Consider the following 20,670-nt stretch of genomic DNA (forward strand, 5'->3'; position numbering starts at 1 on the left):
CCTCCCAACTCCCGTGGGAGGTCTGGTATTCCTCCCTGTGTTCTCAGTGCTCCTAAAGTAGAGAAAAATGCGATTAAACAGACTAAGATTCACATGAAGCTTCTTTGGCTATGATAAGATGGGCAATGAAATTATGTTTGCCTTGTTGGCATCTAGAATATTTAGACTCTCGGGAGGTATCATCTCTTTACAAAAGCTCTCCGAGGTGCTTAGTTTCCTCTTGACAGTGTCCTTGAAATTGGAAATGATTGTGCCTGCCTTTAGCAGCTCCTGTGGGCAACCTCCTCCTTGGCACTTTGTTGACAACTATCAAGAGGTTTTCAACTATAAGTGCTTAACATCACAAACGTGAAAAAACCATAAAGCCGCTGGTGTGGGTTTTTTTGCTCATCTGAAGTCTTCCTAGAAGGGATATGTGCAAAAGTACCAGACAAATTGATTACGACGTGAAGGACATATACCACAAAGCTGAGAAGATGAGTCATGCCAAAGATACAGGTGCAGAATAAGGTACAAAAAAAAAAAAAAAAAATTCCGAGTAAAGGAATCACTGTAGGACTGTAGTTACCATAAGACGTTCCTGAGAGAGGTACGAATTGAGCCACGTCTTAAAGGATGAGGAGCACACGGGTGGAAACAGGAAGTAGATTTCAGACATAGAAGGAAATGAATAACAGATAAAAGGATGGACGTGACTCTGAAATAACATGGAAAGGAGCAAGAAAAGGGCACCCTTAACAGTAAGGTAAGTGAGAGGCACGTAGGATATAGACGAGGCATCCAGAGTCCCACGAATCTCGAATGTCACAGTTTGGGGTTGACCTTCTAGGCCAGTGAACCTCATCATGTAATCTTGAGTCACCAGCGTCGGGCGGTGCTCTAAGTAATTAGTTAACAAATAATAAGGCACCAAGGTGAAAGTATTGTAGCCTATTGGCTATGGGTGCTTCTCCCCCTGTCCCTGGGGTCTCAGCACTGTGGCCTGCACAGACTGCAACTCCATCTGCCAGCCTCCCCATCTTTTGCTGGAGGACTTTCCTCTGCTGGCTGGCAGAGTGCCGAAGAATAGGGTCCCTAAAGGCCCACAGCAGCTCTCGACCAATGACTGATGGCGGCCGGTGTGCAATGACCTCAGCCCCCTCGCCTGCCGGGCGCGCCAACTCCGAAGTACGTGTTCCAAGCCTGTGCTGTCCCACGTGGTAGCCACTGGCCACGTGCGGCTTCCAAGCACTTGAAATGCAGCAGCTCTGAATCAGGTGTAAACCTCACATCAGATTTCTAAGACTTAGCACAATAAAATAAAGACAAGGATGTAAAGAACCTCAACGGTCATTTTCATATTAATTACAAGCTTAAATGATTTTTTAAATATGTTAAATAACATTTTTTTTCCATGCATTTGTTTCACTTGAATTTTTCAGTGTGGCTGCCAGCAAATTCTAAATTGCATAGGTGGCCTGCGTTCTGTCTCTACTGGTCAGGACTGTTCCAGACTTTCAGTAAATTCTATGTATTTTACTTTCAACCGTACGGTTGGTTTATGATTTATCTTCAGTGGTACATATTCACGTTACTTGTCAAGTAGAGGTTTGGGGAAAATAAAGTACACGGGTAAAAATAAAATTCTTAAAAAAATAAAATTGATGATATTCAGCTCCTAAAATTCACTTGCTTATAAAATGCTGTTAATAAATATTATGAAATGTCAAAAAAGAAAAAGCGTTCCACCACACGTGCTTTTTTTCCCCCACAGAGTAATTTTGTGGGCTGCCCACAGTTGTCCACTGTGCAGGTAAGCCTTCCCGGTTACGTGTCACTTGGTGGGAGAAAAGGAAGCCAGCACGTGGACCTCAGCAATCAGGAATGTCTTAGCCTGACTCTGTCAGAAGCAGACCCTGACGCAAGTCTGAGAACGAGTCACTTATTCCTGAGGTGGTCCCCGAAAACACCGGTAGGGACAAGATGGACTGAGACGTGCAGGGACAGGCGACCAAAAATGGGCGTGACATCAAGTCCGTCACCTCTGTGGGCACCTGCAGCTTTGTCTTGCCGGGGTTTCCGGGGACTTACAGAATGTGCGTCTCAGAAGACCCCAACTGCGAGGGGAGGGAGGTATTTGCATGTGGCTCCGGTCAGCCACTGGTCGGAGGCTGCTGCTGGGAGGGACGGTCCGTCCCCAGCGCCTCGGCCTGCTACCCGGCGGGCAGAGCAGGCCAACACGCGGTTGCAAGAGCTGTTACGCAGGGCCTGCTGCGGCGGGGGGGGTCTTCTCCAGCTTTAGGGGTGGAAGCGTGACCCAGCGATCTGTCGCTGGCAGATCGGCTCAGTTGCTCCTCTCTGCCCTGCAAGTCTGGAAGGGACACAAGGCCTGGAGAAACCCCAGCCCACCCCTTGCAATACCTCCTGCTCACTTCCCTTCTGGAGCAACTGTTACGAGGATCCATCTCAGGTGCCTGAGTGGCTCCAGCCCACTCAGGCCTCAGTCCTGCCGAATGTGCTATGGGTGAACGAACACACCCGTTCCCCGGGCTGGCCGCCGGTGGGTTAGAGCAGGGGCACCGTACTAGTCGTCCGTGACTGGCAACTGCTCTTAAGGATAAACATGCCGATTCTCTAAAGGTTGTTAACTGTTCTGAATACTGCCCCTGCCCCAAACCAGTGCACATTAAAGTAAGACAAAAGGACACCACCCTTGCTAAATCTGAGGGGTATATATTCCGGAGCTGACCTAGTGCGATCGCTTTGGAAAGAATGACCCGCGATCAATCCGAGAAGGTCTAGATGACAACAAACATAAGTTTCTGAGCCCATCTCTGCAGGCATGTGCTCTGTAAGGGACCTCCCTCAGCTTCCCAGCCTGGGGAGCCAGACGCTGATTCTGCCAAGGCCCAATACTGGTGGTCACGGCATTTTGCCCCAGAATGTCATTACGGCGTTCATGCCTCAGCCTCTGTCCACCTTTAGGGGCTGAGACCTGTCACAGTCAAGCCTACTGCTGCTTCTGAGGGTGATTCCAAAGCCCCCCTGAATTCGTTAACACAAGCGTTTGTATTCAAAGAGCCAGACCCGAAGCCTCTCCTCTGTGATACGGACAACTCCTCTATATAGAAAATTAGCCATCTGACCAAACAGCATTCGCAAAACCCCAACATTTCTGCGGCTCCAAAGAAGAAAGCTGCTAAGCCCAGCCTTTACAGGTAAGATGCCAGGATAAATGCCCTCATCAGATTCTGTTCACGCTGAGTGTTAGACACCATGTTTTCAGACTCTTGATCCCTCTCTCTCAGCCTGTAGTAAGTTGGAGAAGCTATCCTTTCCCCGAGATGGTCATTCTCATGTGACAGCACTCCGGATAAGGAAACCCGGAATACAGCAAGGGACTAAAAAGGACTCAATCGTCATGCCATGTTCCAGCATCAGCTCTGAAATTCCTCTTTCCTACAGGGATAGGAAATCATTTTGCCTTGCTGGCTTACTTTAGTCAGTGACTGCCTATTACTTAGTTTTCCTGTAGATCTCATTGATAAGTTATTTAGAATTCAAATACCAATTTTCACTGCTGTGAAAAATCACTACAGTTTCCGGATTTATAAGGTTCTAGCTATTAAGGCAAATATTCAGGAATTTATTTTACCTAACCAAGAGCACCAAAAAAAAAAAAAAAAAAAAAAAAAAAAGCTTCTTCTTTGGGTAAAAATATTTTTTGCAAAAAAAATAAAAAAACAAAAAATCACCAAGAACTATCCAAAAAGTATATTGTATCAAAAAGGCACAATTCTAAATACAGCTAATAAATCAAATCTAACCTTGCATTACATTTTAATATACTCTAGAATGCTAGGAGTTGTTACCTCTGCCTGATTATTAGTCTCATCCTGTGGTGACCCCAGAGCGGGCCCCGCAGAAACCCAGGCCTCCAGCCACCTCCTGTGGTTTACAGCCTCGTACCTGAACCACCTGCTCCAATCCGTTTGATGCTCCTCAGGCCGGCTTGCTCAAGACCCTCCCATTTCACAGCCTATGACGCATTTTGCTTTAAAACTCAGCGCCACATCTGGGAGCAGCCTGCTGCTCAGATGTCCGTGCCCTACCCCCGCCACCACTCAGCCCCTCCTCCAGCTGTCCTGCCTTTGGTCCCCCTGGACACACACCACAGGCTTCAGCTGACTCCCTTGGATGATGTGCTCACACGGCTTGTCCCAGACCCCTACCAGGGTCTGTCTGGACACATGTCTGCTTCCATACACACTTAAAAAATATATAAACGGCAACCGTCTACCTTCATTTCTCCTTTGGTTTGAAATCCGTAACTTTAAGTAGCTTTAACAGTCATATTGTTTATACTCTCAAACGCTGCCTCAACCCGATAATGCTATCCTTAAACAGAACGCACTGGATGGTTGGATGTAGGTTTTAAACTTCTCCAAAAATGGGTTATCACGCCATATAGTTTGAGACGTGCCTCACATCTCACCAGGCTTTATAAATCCCTTCTAATCATGCAAAACAGATCCATATGGTTATTAACTCCAGAGAGAGATCATGAGGCACCTCGGGAAGGCACGTCAATTAAAGTTCACAGGGGGTCACCAAAATGATTCCTGGGACTGAGTTTCTGGTTTGAAAACCACTTATATGAAGCCAGAAACACCTCTGTCTCCCTCAAATGTACCCACCCGGGCCAGCTTTATGCTCATAAAGTGAGAGAAAAGCATACACTAAGGTGATGTGACCCAAAATACTGGTTTCCCCAGCAGCATTCAGATAATGAACATAAATACGCGGTATTAAAAAAAAAAATAGCATGCCTATATCCTCACTGACTCTGCTAGCATCAATGTGGCCCCAGGTCTGGCTCATTTAAGAACTCAGGTAGCGGTAGAATCAGCATTTGCTTTAATGGTCGTTCTTGCTCCAAGAAGGCAAACATGAGAAGCCAGAGGGTCCGCCCTCCCCCGGCCCCATCTGTCTAACTGTGAAAAGAACTGCTAGTTCTCAGCTCACAGAGGAATTCAAATCCTCATCAGCCTTTACTTTAGTAGTTTCTGGAATCACTAAATCTTAGGACATCTGGAACAAATCAGGTCCACTCACTGTAACAACTGGATTAAGGACAAAGAATACTCGGGTGGGTGGGGGGAGGGCACAAAGGAATTCCCCAAATCTGCAGGCTGCTCAGAGGTCTGATGTCATAAGACAGGATGGCGGGCAGCGAAGTAGGACCCGACCGGGCAATGGCACGGTGCCACCCTCTACCCCACATACCCCGTTTCTTCAACCTGACCGCCACATACTCAGAATGTAAGAAGCTAATGCGTATTTCACGGAAGCTGGCAGGCCAGATAACTCAAGAGAACCCAAGTCGGCAGGGCCACTGTGGTCCCTTGACAAGTAAGTCTGTCGTGGCTGTAATTTCTCCTTGCTTCGAGCCCAAGAAGCAAATGGGAGACATAAATGGTCACAGACAATAAAACGTGTTGAAATTCCAAGGCTCCCTGGATTCGGAACCGTTCTTCCTGTGAGGTGAGCAGCCATAGGAACAAGGAGAAAACAGCTCTGCCCACCTGGGTCCTCTGGATCTCCCTGAAGCTAGAAACAAGAATACACATGGCATATTCAGCATGTCCAACAACCACGAACGTGCCCCTCTGTCCACAACGTAGCTGCCACGTTCACCCCAAGCTCCGTTTCTCTGCTGTGGGCCTGAGGCACTAGTTTCCTTGAGCTCATCAAAGGTCTGACGGGAAGTTACCTGTGCCTTTAATGACCCAAGAACAAGGAATGGATGTTTATGACAATAGCTTTCTAATGAAGTCCCCGTTGTGGGTATTACCATAAAAATCTCTCTACTCCAGTGGGCAAGGCAAAAATATTTGCTTCTCTAGTATGTGTCTTTTCCTGTAATCAGGAAAAACTTCTGAACAGGGGTTTTTATGGCACCAGATACTCTTGGTGGTCTACTGACATGAATGGTCCCCTTATCAAAGTAATGTTTTAAAAATGCATAGGGGCGCCTGGGTGGCTCAGTCGGTTAAGCGGCCGACTTCGGCTCAGGTCATGATCTCGCGGTCCGTGAGTTCGAGCCCCGCGTCAGGCTCTGTGCTGACAGCTCAGAGCCTGGAGCCTGTTTCAGATTCTGTGTCTCCCTCTCTCTGACCCTCCCCCATTCATGCTCTGTCTCTCTCTGTCTCAAAAATAAATAAACGTTAAAAAAAATTTTTTTTAATGCATAAAATGAAAAATCAGATTACAAAGAAACCAATCATACAAAAATATGATAATTATATTTTAAGATGTGTGGTTTAGCAATATGTGTTTTGTTTTGTTTTGTTTTAACAACATTAAGTAATAAGATTTGGCGGTGGGTCTAGTGACCACTATAACTTTGAAGTAGGGGTGAAGGTAAGTGATATTTTGAAATATCTTCAACATTGTAAGTTGATAGGAAAACATCAGTGATTTCTATGTGTGACAGTCACAGGTCCCGCTAGTATTCCTATGCTTTGGGGTCTATGTTCATAATCGAATAAAATGCTGCATTTCAGCTTGGAGCTAGTGAAAATAAAGATCTGATCGTTTTCCTCTTCAAGTTCACAGACCCCACGGACTCTAGGCACAGGTCACTAAGGGGATGTGAACCCAGGCTAGAGCCTCTGTCCTGTGGGCAGGTGAGTGGGGGTGCTGGTTTAATGATGGGAAGGAGAGGCCACACTGGGGGAGTGAGGACAGACAAGAACGACATTTTTGAAGGATGGACAATAAGATATTTGCAACTGCTGTGGATTTCTTTCACCTCAATTCTACTGTCCCTGGAGTAACAATGAACCTGGGGAGGCTGGCGGGGAGGTGCACAAGTGAGAACCTTCTCCTTGGCTTAGAAGCTTAAATTGTTTGTGTTTTTCCACACTGGGCGGGGACAAAAGGAAACGCTTTAAAAATTGTCTTTCAGTTTTCTTCTTGAAGAAACACAACTGTTGCCAGAAGTAATGGCATTCACGTCTTGTTCAAATTTCATTATCACAGGAAACATTCTAAAAAAGAGCCCAGTGCTCCCGGCAAGGAAGGCTGATTTATTCCATCTGAGTATCATGTGTTCCCTCATGTACTGAGGACTCTAACTGCTTTCAGTTTCTAGCACTCAGGACGTTTTGCAGTGAAAGCCATTTCTCACAGGGGTACCCCTCTCCTGTTATCCCTTGTGTCTGCACAGTCCTCCTTTTTTAAAAATTATTTTTTAAGTGTTTATTTATTTTTGAGAGACACACACAGAGTGTGAAGAGAGAGAGAGAGAGAGAGAGAGAGAGAGAGAGATACAGAATTTGAAGCAGGCTCCAGGCTCTGAGCCATCAGCACAGAGCCCGATGCGGGGCTTTGAACTCACACATTGCGAGATCATGACCTGAGCCGAAGTCGGACGATCAACTGACTGAGCCACCCAGGCGCCCCTGCATAGCCCTCTTTAAAAAAAAAAAAAGTCCCAGGGACAAAGCAACCAGAAGTAATCCTAAAGACACAGAATCCCACTCACCCCCTGAAGTGACCTCCTACACGTCACTCCACAGGCCTGGTTTTTAAAAATCCCTAAAGCCTCCCCAATTCTGAGAGGGCAGGTGAAAAGTCCATTGGCAACTATTTCCCCCCACTGATACCTGACAAATACATTAGATTTAGTTTCCTCCTGAAACTCACAGTCTTAAAGAAAGAGATCTAAGAATGGACAAATCAAACCTGAGGTCTGAGTGCTACAGCCTGTCAGGTGGGTTTCTCCGGAAGCAGTCTCTCCTGGGGATTCAGGCCGTTCTATCAAAGGATGCCCTGAGGGGCAAGGGGCCATGGAAGGAGGACAGGCGGGGAAGGAGCTGAGCAGGACTATGGTCTTGGGCAGGGTCTAGCCTTGGCCTGGTTCACATGGGGCACAAGGTACAGCATGGAATGAGCTGCACTTGAGATGGGGAGGCTGGCTGTTTTGTACCCCAAATGAGTCCATCACTGGCCGAGAGCTGCCCCGGGGTGGGTATAACCTCCCAGGCAGGGCGACTGCTGTGAGAAAGGGCCATTCTCCAGACCAGAGGCGGGGCAGCTGGGAGCTCTTAGCAGCCAGCACTTATGGCAGCTGCACAGTAAAAGGGACCCGGGGGTGGCCCCAACAGCAGCCACCCAGCCTCATCACGTTTGGGTCAAGATCACCCAGCATGGAGTCAGAGGAGCAGGATCACGGAATCCAGAAGGTTCTTGACACAGCATCTCCCTTCGCAGGGCAATCGCAAGGATCCGTGACTTCCGGGCAGGACATGTGACGCCCAAGCTTGTCACCTTTGGCTCTGGGGGAGGAGCCAGTAGCCGCAGGGGACAAAGCAAAAGGATGGTCCCTCCGCAGCTGCAGTTGTCTGTGGTTCTTCCTCTGTGGAGAGCAGCAAGGCCAATTTCTGATTTGCCGGGGGCCACATCAGATGGCTCAGAACAAACTGGGGAAAGGTGCTACCAAGGGAGTGTGTACCAAGGCAACAAGAAAAGTATGTGCGGGGGGCGGGGGGGACATTTACCTGTGGCAAGAGACCACAGGCCCAGTCACAGGACACACTGCAAAAGTCCTAGCACAGAAATAGCAGGTGGCTCCCTGTCTGCTCTCGGCTTGAGAAGCAAAGGATCTAGCTGCCACCTTCTCTTCGCTGCTCCTTTTCGTGGCTTAAATGTCCACGGAGAAGGAAAGTAACAGCCATATCACTTGGACCCTGTGGGAAAGATGCTTCCACATAAAACCTCCGACGGTTGGCTGTATTTGAAAGCCAAGGAAAATGCTACCAAATAAAATTTTATTAGGTACACCGGTGACGTAGACCCAGCCTCCCCAGGTCGCTCAGGAGGGAGGTGGGCTATGTGCAAGCCCTTTCCCAGTAGCGTCTGTGGTTGCCATGGTCACCCACAAGCCTGCCTTCAGCAGGATCCGTAAGCTCCTTTCTGGATTCCCCAACCTCTCACCATCCAGATGGAAAATCCCCATGTGTGCTCAGCTGGGGGAGGGCTGTCCCTGAAATCTAGTGTTTGTTGGGATAGATTTCTGCTGCTCTTGGGCGGTGGGGGGGGGGGGGTAGGTGGTGCTGAACACGAAGTGACCTCCCCTCCATGTTTTCAATCTGCCTAACAAGGGAACACGGTCAGTTCCTCAGGCGGTGACCCTGAGTTCACCTTCTCAAAGAATCAGTGACCCACTGTCTGCAACCTCACGCTGAGGCCGGCAGGCCGTTTAGGAAACTACAAATCAGGTCCTCCCTGAGATAGGAAGGAAGTTCCTCAAGTCATTTCCACTTGGTTAGCGAGTGCGGCACAGTGGGCATGAAGGCGAGGCCAGGTTCCCCAAGCTGCCATGGCTACTTAAAGACAGAGGCCATGGGTCTAATGGCTAGGACGCTAGACTGGGACTCAGGAACCTACCAGCAGGTATTTTTCCTGCCACTGCCATTTAACTTTCTTTTTGACCTCAGGTAAGTGACTCAAATTCCTACCGGCTTCCTGTTCTACACCCGAAACCCTATGGTTCCAAGTACGTCCATGAAAGCCACCAACCACGAAGGACCTGTGAGCTGGGCTTGTTTCTGTCCTGCCTGAGTCACTTTAATGGGGAGGGCATCTCAGAGCCACAGGGTGATCCTCTGTGCTCATCCCCAGACTGGGCTGGAGTCAGGGCTCCAAAGAAACACTTAGTCCATCCACTCAGGTCCCTCCCAGGATGATGGAGGGGCCAGAGGTCTTATCCTCTGCCACTCGGATGTGCCATGGACACACCCTTACTTGTCTTTCCTGCTGTCCTCAGGAAAATGGGAACAAAGCTCCTATCCTTGTGCCTGGCTCTTGGGCTTGCTCTAAAACCAAGTGCTCTTCAACATATGGGCAATACTTGGTTCTGTTCGCAAGAGAAGAGACAAAGGAATAGAATACAGACAAATGCAATAGGAAAGAAAGTTACCATAGTAATGGAGAATGTTGGGCATTTGGCAAAACATGGAAAGAAAGCATTCTCGGGAAGTTGAAGGGAAGAAGCCTGGGGGGTCAAAGGTGGTATAACACTCCTGCTAGAAATTCCAGAATAAATTCATTAACTGAGATTCTTTGAGAAAGTGGGTGTAGCAGACATAATCTACGCACCTGCCACCCACCTCAGACTGTTCCAAATGCCCTTGCTGACTTCCAGCTGCTAGTGTCTGCATCTTTGTATCCAAGGGTCTTTTTCTAGAGCCGGACAAGGCTGCTGCCTGCCACAGGTTGGGAGTGCCGGGGAATTAACTGTCCCCTACCCTCCCAACCCGAGAGCAGCCCTCAACCAATGACTGTGAGTCAAACACCCCGGTCCCTTCACCCCTCTGCTGCAATGACTGTGAGGTGAGCGTTTTCTACCTTTCCTTCGCATGTCCTTGCAGGATGAAGCTACTATCCACAGTGGTAGCCGGGTATGACGAACTGACTGATGGCCTCTGTTCACATCCTTTGTCATGTGACATTGCAGCCCCTCCCGTCAGGAAGTCAAATTTATGTCCCCATCCCTCAAATCCCGTTGGCCCTTTGGCTTCGCTTTGGCCCACAGAATGTGGCCACGAAACTAGACTCCACGAGTCTTTGTGCGTCGCTGTTCTGGATTTCAGACCCCCGCCACACAGTAAGAATAAGCCTGGGCTAGCCTGCTAGAGGATGAGAAACCTTGTGGAGGCCAATGGCAGAACCCCAGTCAACAATAAGCCAATTGCAAGCAGAGGCAACTGGCCAATCTAACCTTGACTGCAGATCCACGAGGGAGCCCAGGAGACCCCCAGGCCCAAACGGCTGAGCCCAGCCTAAAGAGCCGACCCACAGAATCAGGAGATAAACAAATGGCAGTTGTTCCAAGGCATGAAGTTTCGGCACTGTTTGTTACACAGCAGTAAGTAACTGGTACGTTGGTGTTGCACTGTGATACGGTGAATCTTCCCCATTTGTTTCCACCAAGCCCGGCATATCCACAGCGAGTGCTCTATTATTATTTGTCACATGAATGAATATACTAGCACTGTGTCACCTCCCGTCAGGTGAGTAGAAGCTATCTACCCTGGATCGATACCGCATCTTTCAATCTCCCTTCCAGTGTGCGAATGTCTCTTTGCTTGCCTGACTCTGCTGATTACCTTCCCAGGGGCCTCAATCCTACCCTCTGCTTAGGTAACTCCCACTGAAGGACCACCCACATGTCCATTCGGCCTTGCTGTGTTCCTGGAATGTGGGAGACACGCCTGCTGCCCTCCATTAGGGAACCCGCATCAGAGCAAAAGCAAACTCATTCTGAGAGAGGGCAGTAAAGATGAGCAATCCTTTGACTCATTCAAAAACTCCTCTTCATTGGAGCATTTCATTTTTCTTTCAAGAATACACCCTTGGATAAAAAACCGTCCCTGTGTCCAGAGACTCCAGAAACAGCCATTGCAAAAGCCAGCTGCTCTCAATTAACAAACTTCTTTTGCATCCCCCCCCCCCCCACCTCCCCCAGATCTGGGACAGATGGCGAAGAGAAAAGAAACAGTAAATCACGTGGTTGATATTCTGGCAAAGGGCACACGTTTTCCGTGTTTCTGACCAGCCTCCAATCATCTTCTTTCATAAAATAACAACAACAACAACGATGATGATGTTATGATGATAATGACTGAGGAAACCGCTCACGTGACAGCCACGAGCTCATGGTCAAATCCGAGGCCTGCCAAGGAGAGGAAAAGCCAACCTATGTGGATTAAGGATGGGTGACTCAATGCAGAGACCACCACTGACCCAGCAGGACGGGCAGTGGACCTCTCCAGGGAGAAGAGCCGTTGAGCGGAGCTCCACATGTCCGACAGCACATGAGGAAGCATGAGCGGGGAACGGACGGAAGCCATCTTGAAAATGGCTTCCTTAACCCCTCCGCCGCCTTTCTGAATGGAACTTCTCACACAGAGGATGACTCTCTCCCCAAGGTCCCCAGCCATGGTACTTCTGGTCCAGAGCCAGTGGTATCAGACCCCAACAGCAACTAGTAGACATTCCCAGCTTCAATGACTTGAGCCAGTAACCTAGCTTTCCTGAGCATCTGTATCCTCCCCACTAAAAAGAGTGTAATAGTATTTATTTACTTCTCAGTGTCATGAAGAGGACTAAATGAAACAATAATGCTAACTCTCATTTAGTCAGTGCTTATTGTATGCTACGCACTTCTGGAAGTACTTAAATATGTTTTAAGTCATTAAACACTTAAAATAACTTGCTAAGGTATTGCTATTATTTCTCCCATTTCATAGATGAGGGCACAGGTGCAGAGACGTTCAGCAACTTGCTCAAGGTTGCACAGCTGGTAAGACACTACAGTGTGCTTAATGTATACCAAATACTCTCTAGAGCATCTGGTGCACGGCAGGTGTTCCAGAAACAGGGGTCTCTTCCGCTTTATCAAACGAGACTTTACTTCTACTACCTGTCGTGCCATGGATGATTCTGGCCACTTTGCTACTTTTGAGAGAAGAATAATTTGTTTCAAGTTCTAAACAGCTCTCTGGGTGCAGCGATCCTCCTCTTGAAGCCCGATTTTTCAGGGATGCAGTGGTCTCCCCGCCAAGGATTCTGGGAAATGCTCCTGACCCCCCACCCCCACTGTGGTAATAGCATTGCTAAGGCTACAAACATTGGACCATTAAATGTGGCCACTAGATGGTTCTCCTAACTTCGTAAATGTTTTACTGTGTCTCTTCAGTTCCCTTAAGAGTTCTTTCATTATTCCGGTTGGCGAGCCAGAAGGCACTGAAATGTTCCACTGGTCTCCTATGGGATGCATCTAGATAGACAGATCAACTGCCATGGTCTATATTTCTTTTTCTTTATCTTAATCACACGTGATATAGTCTTAGGTACTGTAAGTATTCAGACAGACAAAACAAAACAGTTGCATCATTTTACAAATGGAGTTTTCAGTTCTGTTTAATAGAAACAATCTAAACTGCTTCATCCCTATTCCTGGACATTTTGGAAATGGCATGTTTTGGAAATAGGCTCAAGACCATTAAAGGCTGTGAACTCTAATTAAAGAGTTTGATTGCTTTAAGAGACAACAGGCCTTCCAGAATTCATGCTCTCCGGAGAGAAAAATAAAAACATCATGAGTCCCCGTCACAGATAGCATTTCCTGGCTTGATCCCCGGCCACTCTGGGGGACCCAATCATTCCCAGATGTCTTTCCCTCCATCCTCTCCAGACAAAGCCTCCTCAGTCTGGTGGGTACTTGGCTGCTTCCAGCCACAACACCTTGTCTGCACCCTCCGCCCAGTCATTGGAAGGATCTTTCTCGGTTACCACTTGGCTTCGACTTCTCAGTACAGTGGGTCACAGCGAACACGAGAGCCAGGCTCTAGAGACGCTATGAAATGCAAAAATCATGTCCAAGTTGCCCTTTTGAAATAGTTGGGGAGACACCATGGTGGAGATCGACAAAACATGTCTTCTCAGCCCAACGCTGCCAAGGGGATTCTGTGCCTGGACGAAGGGCAGCCACCCCATGGACCCGTGCCAGGGACTAAGAACTGAGATGGATGGCTGACTCCAAACCCAAGCTTTTGCTGAGTGGAAGAGAGGACAAAATGACCCATCCCACGTCAGTCTCTCTCAGTCTTGCCTCATCTCTGTCTTCTCCTGACCCCCTCCTTCACTCCAGACACTTGTAGATCTCATGGGAATCAGCCCTCCACACTGCCATGCCTCTGCTCACATTCTCTGCCCAGGATGCCTGCATCCTCCTCCTCACTCCCTTCATTCCTCCCCTTGGAAGCTGCTCTCTGGTCCTACAGTGACCCATCTGCCTCTCTTCGAGCACTGACCGGGCGGTGCCACCATCACCCAGCTGTCCTCTCCAACCCACACTGTGCATGTCAGGAGAGCAGGGCACACACACTGTTCATTTCTGCAGCTTGGAGCCCAGTTCTTGACTTGAACAATGAAGGGGTGTGCAACCCACCTGGGGCAGAAATGATAACCAGAGCAGCTTGTTTCTGATTCTGGCAACTAAGCCTTTGTCAACCAAATTCAGACCCTGGCTTCCACCAGCAGTTTATGGACTGTGCCTTCTCTCACTTTGTGCCTGGCTCTACGTGAAGGTCCAGGGAAATGCAATGTAATTGGAACTACCATTTGGTTTGGTATCTTTCCCTATCCAATTACCAATTAATGTTTCTCTGATGACTCTTTTGGGGACAGCTATGGGCCCAAGATACAACGAAGGTTTAATGGGGGATCCAGACAAAAGGCTACTTTGAGAGGCCAGGGGGCCTCCTGGGAAATAACTCATCCTAAGGAGAGGCTTAGACCTTTCATCCAAGGACACTGCTTCTGAGGTTCAGAAAATCTCCCCACCCAGTCTAGGTTACATGTCTGAGTTGAGGATGACGGAATGATAAGAAAGAGACACAGAATCTGAAGCAGGCTCCAGGCCCTGAGCTGTCAGCACAGACCCTGAGGCGGGGCTCAAAGCTACAAACCGCAAGATCATGACTTAAGCCGAAGTCGGACGCTTAACCGACTGAGCCACCCGGGAGAGCCGCCTTCTTCTTTACGTGGTGGTACAGCAGATTGCCTTATGGGCCCCAATTTACCCCTCCCTGTACTTATGCCCTTTGCTGTGTGACTCTGTAGTTCCTCTCACTAAAGGGGCACAGAATATGTTCCTTTCCCCTGACTTTGGGGTTGACCATATGACTTGTGACCAACAGAATAAGGCTAAAGTGAGAGTACACCAGCTCTGAGCCTAGACCTTAGGGTTACTGCAGGTTTCTGCTTGCCCTCTGAAGTGTCACCTTGCCACGAGAAGAATATGCCCAGGCTAGCCGACTGGCTCCAGCAGGACAATGAAAGACACATGGAGCGGAACTAAAGTGGATCACCCGAGCCTAGCAGAGATCAACCTACCCTCTGTTCACCCCCACATGCACGGGCGAGTCAGTCAAGATCCAGCTGAAGCTGACCCTCCACCGACCTGAAGATCCATGAGAATAAATGATTGCTGTTTTAAGCCATTGAGTTTGGAGACACTTGGTTACGCAGCATTTTTCTGTGGCTGTAGCTAGCTGATACAGAGGGGGGCTGGGTCCTGGCCATCACACCCGTCATTCTCAAATTATCAATTAATGGGCTCACAGAGCAGAACTCACTCTGATCAACACCCCTGAGGGGCCAGGGAGGGGCAGTGGAGGCGGTTTTAAGCACAAGGTGTCTTACTGACCCTGAGCTTTGGGTTTTTATCTTAATACATGAAAAGTATAATTGAACACAGATAGATTTGCCCATATCCATTAATGGGCAGTGAAAACATCAGGACTTCTGTAACCTAATATTTAACCTTGGAGCAAGTGACATTTTCCCACCGCTCAGGGTTTTCTGATCCAAAACAAATTTCCAACATTTACAGTCTGCCTCAAGACAAAACGAATTCATAGAGTTTTGTTTCATGTTACTTTTTCCCTAAAACACTTTTTGGAAGACCTATTTAAAACTAAGAGTAATGACCTGATAATTTATGAACTTTCTGTAGAACTGGTTTCTCTTTCCAGAAAATTCTTCTTAACGTTAAAAAATTCCAGTATCCATTTCATTCATTTGAAGTAATCTTCTAAGCTTGGCAAAACACATGCCATTTTAATGCACTAATCTTATCCTAAGTAAAAGTAATGTGAATTAACATTTAAGTGGTTTAGGGGAGTATTGTTGGAGGAGGGGAGGGTGTTACACCATCTTCTGCCCAATAAACGCAAACAAAAGAATCTTACTGTTACTTTCCTTTGATGACTAATAGATTATTTATCAACATAAGTAAGCATTCCACTGCCGTCACTGATAGACGAGGCACTGATAGACTGAGGTTCAAGAGGGGATATTTCTTACATTTCACCCAAACGTAACTTTCATGGTTACAAATACGGGACAGAGGCACCTGGGTGGCTCAGTTAGTTAAGCGACTTCTGATTTTGGCTCAGGTCATGATCTCAGCCTGGTGAGATCAAGCCTCACGTTGGGCTGCACACTGGGTATGGAATCTGCTTGGGATTCTCTCTCTCCCTTTCTCTCTCTGTCCCTCCCTCACTCTTTCTTTCTCTGTCAAAAACAAAAACAAAACCCAGGGACACCTGGGTGGCTCGGTTGGTTGAGCATCTGACATTGGCTCAGGTCATGATCTCGTGGTTCATGGATTCGGGCCCCACCTTGGGCTCTGTGCTGACGGCTCAGAGCCTGGAGCCTGCTTCGGATTCTCTGTCTCCTCTCTCTGCCCCTCTCCTGCTTGTGCTGTCTCTCTCTCTTTCTCTCTCAAAACTGAATAAACATTAAAGAAAATTAAAACAAAACCAAACCCAAAAAGCAAAAAAAAAAAAAAACAAATAAGGGATATAGTATGACATTTTAGAGAATAACTGTCACAAGTGATGACTCTTTGTGAGAAATGGTAACAGATACCTGGAGATACTTTCTGGCCCCCAGGCTAAAACAATCTTTCAGAAGAAACTGTCCCAAAAGGACACCATTCTCTGAAATGTGGCCAGATGACTCAGGACCAGCACCTTCGTCGTACAAGAAATCTAAAGTAAAAGGTTGGCAAAGAGGAAACAGAAGGCCTCTGGGTGGTTTACCCTTGCCTGGGGACCCACATATGGTGGGAAGAAAGCCTGAAACAATATGGACTGTTTACTTGAGTCAGGACAGCCTGCCCCTCTCCTTCACCCCCTCCCCCCATAGAACCTTTACCTGTTGTTAAAGCAAATGCCACTGTTAAGTGCTGGGTGGCGGGAGGTGGGGGGAGTTTTTTTTCTTTTTCTTTTTTTTCTTAAAGAATCTTCATATAACAGTAAGTCGAATTACAGGAACTGCCCCAATTAAATACTGGCAGTTTCTTCTGGTTCAACCTCACACAACGAGTCAACAAAAAACAGCTCCTCCCTTCCCCCCACGTCACACAGATCCAGGAATGAGAAACATGGGCTACATTGGGAGGTATGTGGAATTGTAAAGAAAACAAAAAGCGAATCGTCCCATCCGTATGACAGCTATTGTGAAAATGCTCGTAGAACATACACTCTTTTAAGCTGTAAGATGCCCTTGTCACCCACCAACTCTAGTTACCCTCTTCGGTGGGGAAATGGGCACATTCTGGCTTTGGGCCCGGAGGCAAGACACCCTGGAAGCTCTCAGAACGAGGTCGTGGGAGGAGCCCCGAGTTACCTGGAGAGCAACAGCTGACCCCGAAGCTGCAGGTCTGTGGCACAGTCCTCTGAACGGCAATTCCTTTCAAAGACGGTCTGGGGGGAGATAGAACAGGAAGGTCAGGATTTAACGGCAAAGGAGTACACACCAGCCAACCACATCCTTCTAGATCGGTGGGAACTCTTCCCGGGGAACTGGCACCCACGCCCTCCCCGCCCACGAAGCCAGGCTCCAAGAAAGCCCAGTCGGCGGTGGCCTTGACTGCGGAGCGCGTTCCTTATCTGATTCACTTCTCGGTGTGCAGAGATGCTTCTTCGGGTGGTTTCCTCAACACGGGTACGTGGCAGGTGTCCTTTCCACCTGTGAGAAATCTTAAATGCTCTCAGACGTGAGTGAGTAAGAGTCTGGGCGTGTAAAGAATTCTTCGATGACAGCGGGGTCATTGTCTTCTGTCCGCTGTCTCGGGGAGTGGGGAGGCAGAAAATCTCTACTTGACGTGGGTTCCGCCTGAGCGATGGGATTTTATCGTCTTAGTTTCAAAGAGAAAAGTCAAAGGCAATGACGCCATGAGGCTGAGGGCAGCACACCGGGGCGGAAGGGACCCTTTCCCGTGTCTCGGGGGTGGGGAGGCAGCCTCTAACCCAGAGTGGGCCTCGACGGCCAAAGCCCCACCCAGTGCTGGGGCCTAACGCTCGGAGTGTCCAGAGGGCCTGTGCTGTGTTCGGGGCTGGGCCTACCCGTGGGGGTTGGCAGGGGAATCGGGAGCGGCACTTCAGGAGGAGTTACGGTTTTCCCCCACGGCCCACAAGCAGGCTTGCCGATGTCTCCCTCAGACTGCTCTCCAGCTCTCGTACGTGTCTAATCTACGGACGGCAGGTTCCCTGTGTTCCGGCCTGACAGACGCTGCTCGCTATTGTTAAGCGGCTTTGATCACTGTTGGATTTTAGAGAGAAGAGCCTGTTGTCATTTTTTAGTCGTAAATCATTCACTGTTAAACCTCTCCTCTGTCACTGCTCGTGTCTGGGTTTTTCCCCACCACAGAAAACGGTTCCCAGTGATTTGCTCCCCTCCCACAGGGTGCGTCCAGGCGGCTCTCGGGACGCCAGTGCGCACTCCGGTGAACTTGCTGGCCAGCGGAAAGTCTAGACCTACCAGACAGAGTAATTTTGCCCTATGGAAATTCATACTCCTGTGTCAAACTTCCAGAAGAATAAAGCGCCCCAGCCAACATTCCCTGCCTTGATTGTGGCGGGGGAGAAACTCACGGAAGGCTTGGGCAAAAAAGGAAATTCCCATGTTCTTTTGGACACCACTGGGGGCAGGGAGAGAGCCAGACTTCCAGGAGACTTCAGTAGACGACTGTTGAATAGAAGCGCTTTGTTTCCCATCTCAAGCAAGGAGAGAACAGGAGGAAGAGGATGTGGGCTACATGGATATCTCAGGCGAGAGAAGCGGGCTCTCCAAGGGCGGGAATGAGGGAAAAGCACCAAACGCGGCTTTGCCATCAAGCTAACGAAACCGAAGCCTCGGGGTCTCTCGCTGTCAAGCCCTGACAGAGGCCTTTTACCTGACTTCTTCTTTCATAACTTCACGTTTTTCTTCAAGAGGACTTTCCTCCCAATTGAATAAGCTTCAGGCCAGCTCTGCCCCTGCTGACAGGCTCCTCCTCTGCACGAGTCCGTCCAGTGTCACGGGGTCCCCAGTTCCTCCACCTGGTTCTCCCGCCGTGTGTCCTCCCATCCCGCCAGGAGCAAGTCAAGAGCACGTCTCTGAGCCCCTGCCCCAGGAGCTCAAGCTCCCGCCGTCAGCTCTGGCAACTCTGGGCACTTTCTCCTGCTACTGCTCATCTCAGTCGTAACTCGCTGATTGGATCACTACGTGTTTCCCGTTTATCTCCCCTGCTAAAATTATGCTCCATGAAGACGGGGACTCTATTGGTCTTGTTCACCTCTGTGCCGGTCCCTAGAGCCTGGCAGGTTGAAGTTGCTTCGTGCCACACGGAGGACCACACGGTGCTCTGAGAGATGGGGTGACCCCTGAATGCCCCGATCTGGGTCAATGCTATTGCACCTTGTGCTCTCTATTTCCTGTCACTGAAACTGGCTGAAGTCTTCCAGGGCTGCTAAATTTCCATCCGATAAAGACAAGAACTGAGTCTTCCATAAATAGATAGATATGCACACACACGCAGGGGTATGTATACTTACATACACGCATACACGTATACACACACGTTATGCAATCGCTTACACTCACCAGCTAAAATTAAGCACAATTTATCTGAGAAGATAAAGTACCAGCTTAGACATTAGCCAGGACTCAATTTCCACAGTCATAAAAGGAAAATAAGCCAAGGCTTTAGGCAAAGACCCTCCCAAGCTGGGGAGGCACTTGTCTTACAGGCAGAGCAGTAAAGACCGAGGGATCAAACACCTGCCTCACGCAGCAGGGAGGCTGAAGTGGAATCTCAGATTCAACTTTGGACCTGGATTTGTCTCTCTGGGCAAACGACCATTTTGTTTCCTGAGGAACCGAAAAGCATGTCCCGGGACAGAACAGGGGCAGACTGAAGCCTCAGAATGCCAACTGGCAACACTGAGTTTCCAGAAGCAAGTAAAAACTACTTCTCCTTTACTAAGGACAAAGCGTACAGGTTCCCTGTGAAGCCAATGGGCCAAACTCCCAATTTCCCTCTCAGGAACGACCCCAGCGCCAACCAGGGACTCCGAAGAAATTCCTCTGCCCACTTTTCCCCCCATCTCCCTAGTCTTCCGGGCAAACACAAGCTTGGCTGCTCGAATCGGACGAATCCCCCGCCGGCTTGGATGCAGTCTCTCCCGCCTCCCTCCAGCCTCCACCTACTGGTTGGCAAAGCTGGGTCAATGTCTTTACCTGGAAGAAGCCTTTCTGGAAAATACAAACAGATCTGAGGAGCCATCGTCTCTCATTTCTCTCGGGTTAAAAGAGGCAAATCCTTTCTCTCAGGAGAAAGCTGTTTCCTGCCTCAGACTTTGGTGACCTGTAGACTAGACATCCAGTGGCCTCTTCAGCCCCAAGGACTAGATTTCCTTGTTGGTTCCTTCCTCACCCTGGCCTCTTGGGAGAACAGTTTTCTTTTTCAAATCCTTTATCCAGCTTCTCCCCAAATCCTTACTCTGCTTCGTTTAGAACAGGGTTGGCAGACTTTTTCTGTAAAGGCCATCTAGAAACTACTTTTGGCCTTGTGAGCCACCTGGTCTCCATTGCACCTAGTGGCATGAGAGCAGCCATATGCAGTATGTAAAGAAACAGGCGTGGCCGTGTCTCAATAAAACTTTATTTATAAAAGAAGGCAGCAGACCAGAGTTGGCCTGCAGGCTATAGTTTGTGGCCTCCTATTCTAGAATATTTATTTGGTTATTGGGTTCCTCATTCCCTTCAGGCCAGGAAAAAAAAAAATAC

At 48.6% G+C, this 20,670-nt stretch overlaps 1 protein-coding gene across 14 annotated transcripts in view; it reads right to left on the reverse strand.

Annotated features, from left to right (window-relative positions):
• Nucleotides 1-20,670, reverse strand: part of ITGA9 (integrin subunit alpha 9) — a 400,223-nt gene that overhangs the window by 152,546 nt on the left and 227,007 nt on the right. For all 14 annotated transcript variants that reach the window (XM_042956919.1, XM_042956927.1, XM_042956925.1 and 11 more), the window contains one exon: nucleotides 17,248-17,324. In XM_042956919.1, the coding sequence (XP_042812853.1) occupies nucleotides 17,248-17,324 (77 nt within the window). The remainder of the gene's footprint in view (nucleotides 1-17,247; nucleotides 17,325-20,670) is intronic.

This window comes from Panthera tigris, chromosome C2 (assembly GCF_018350195.1).
Source record: "Panthera tigris isolate Pti1 chromosome C2, P.tigris_Pti1_mat1.1, whole genome shotgun sequence".
NCBI classification, from domain to species: Eukaryota; Metazoa; Chordata; class Mammalia; order Carnivora; family Felidae; genus Panthera; species Panthera tigris.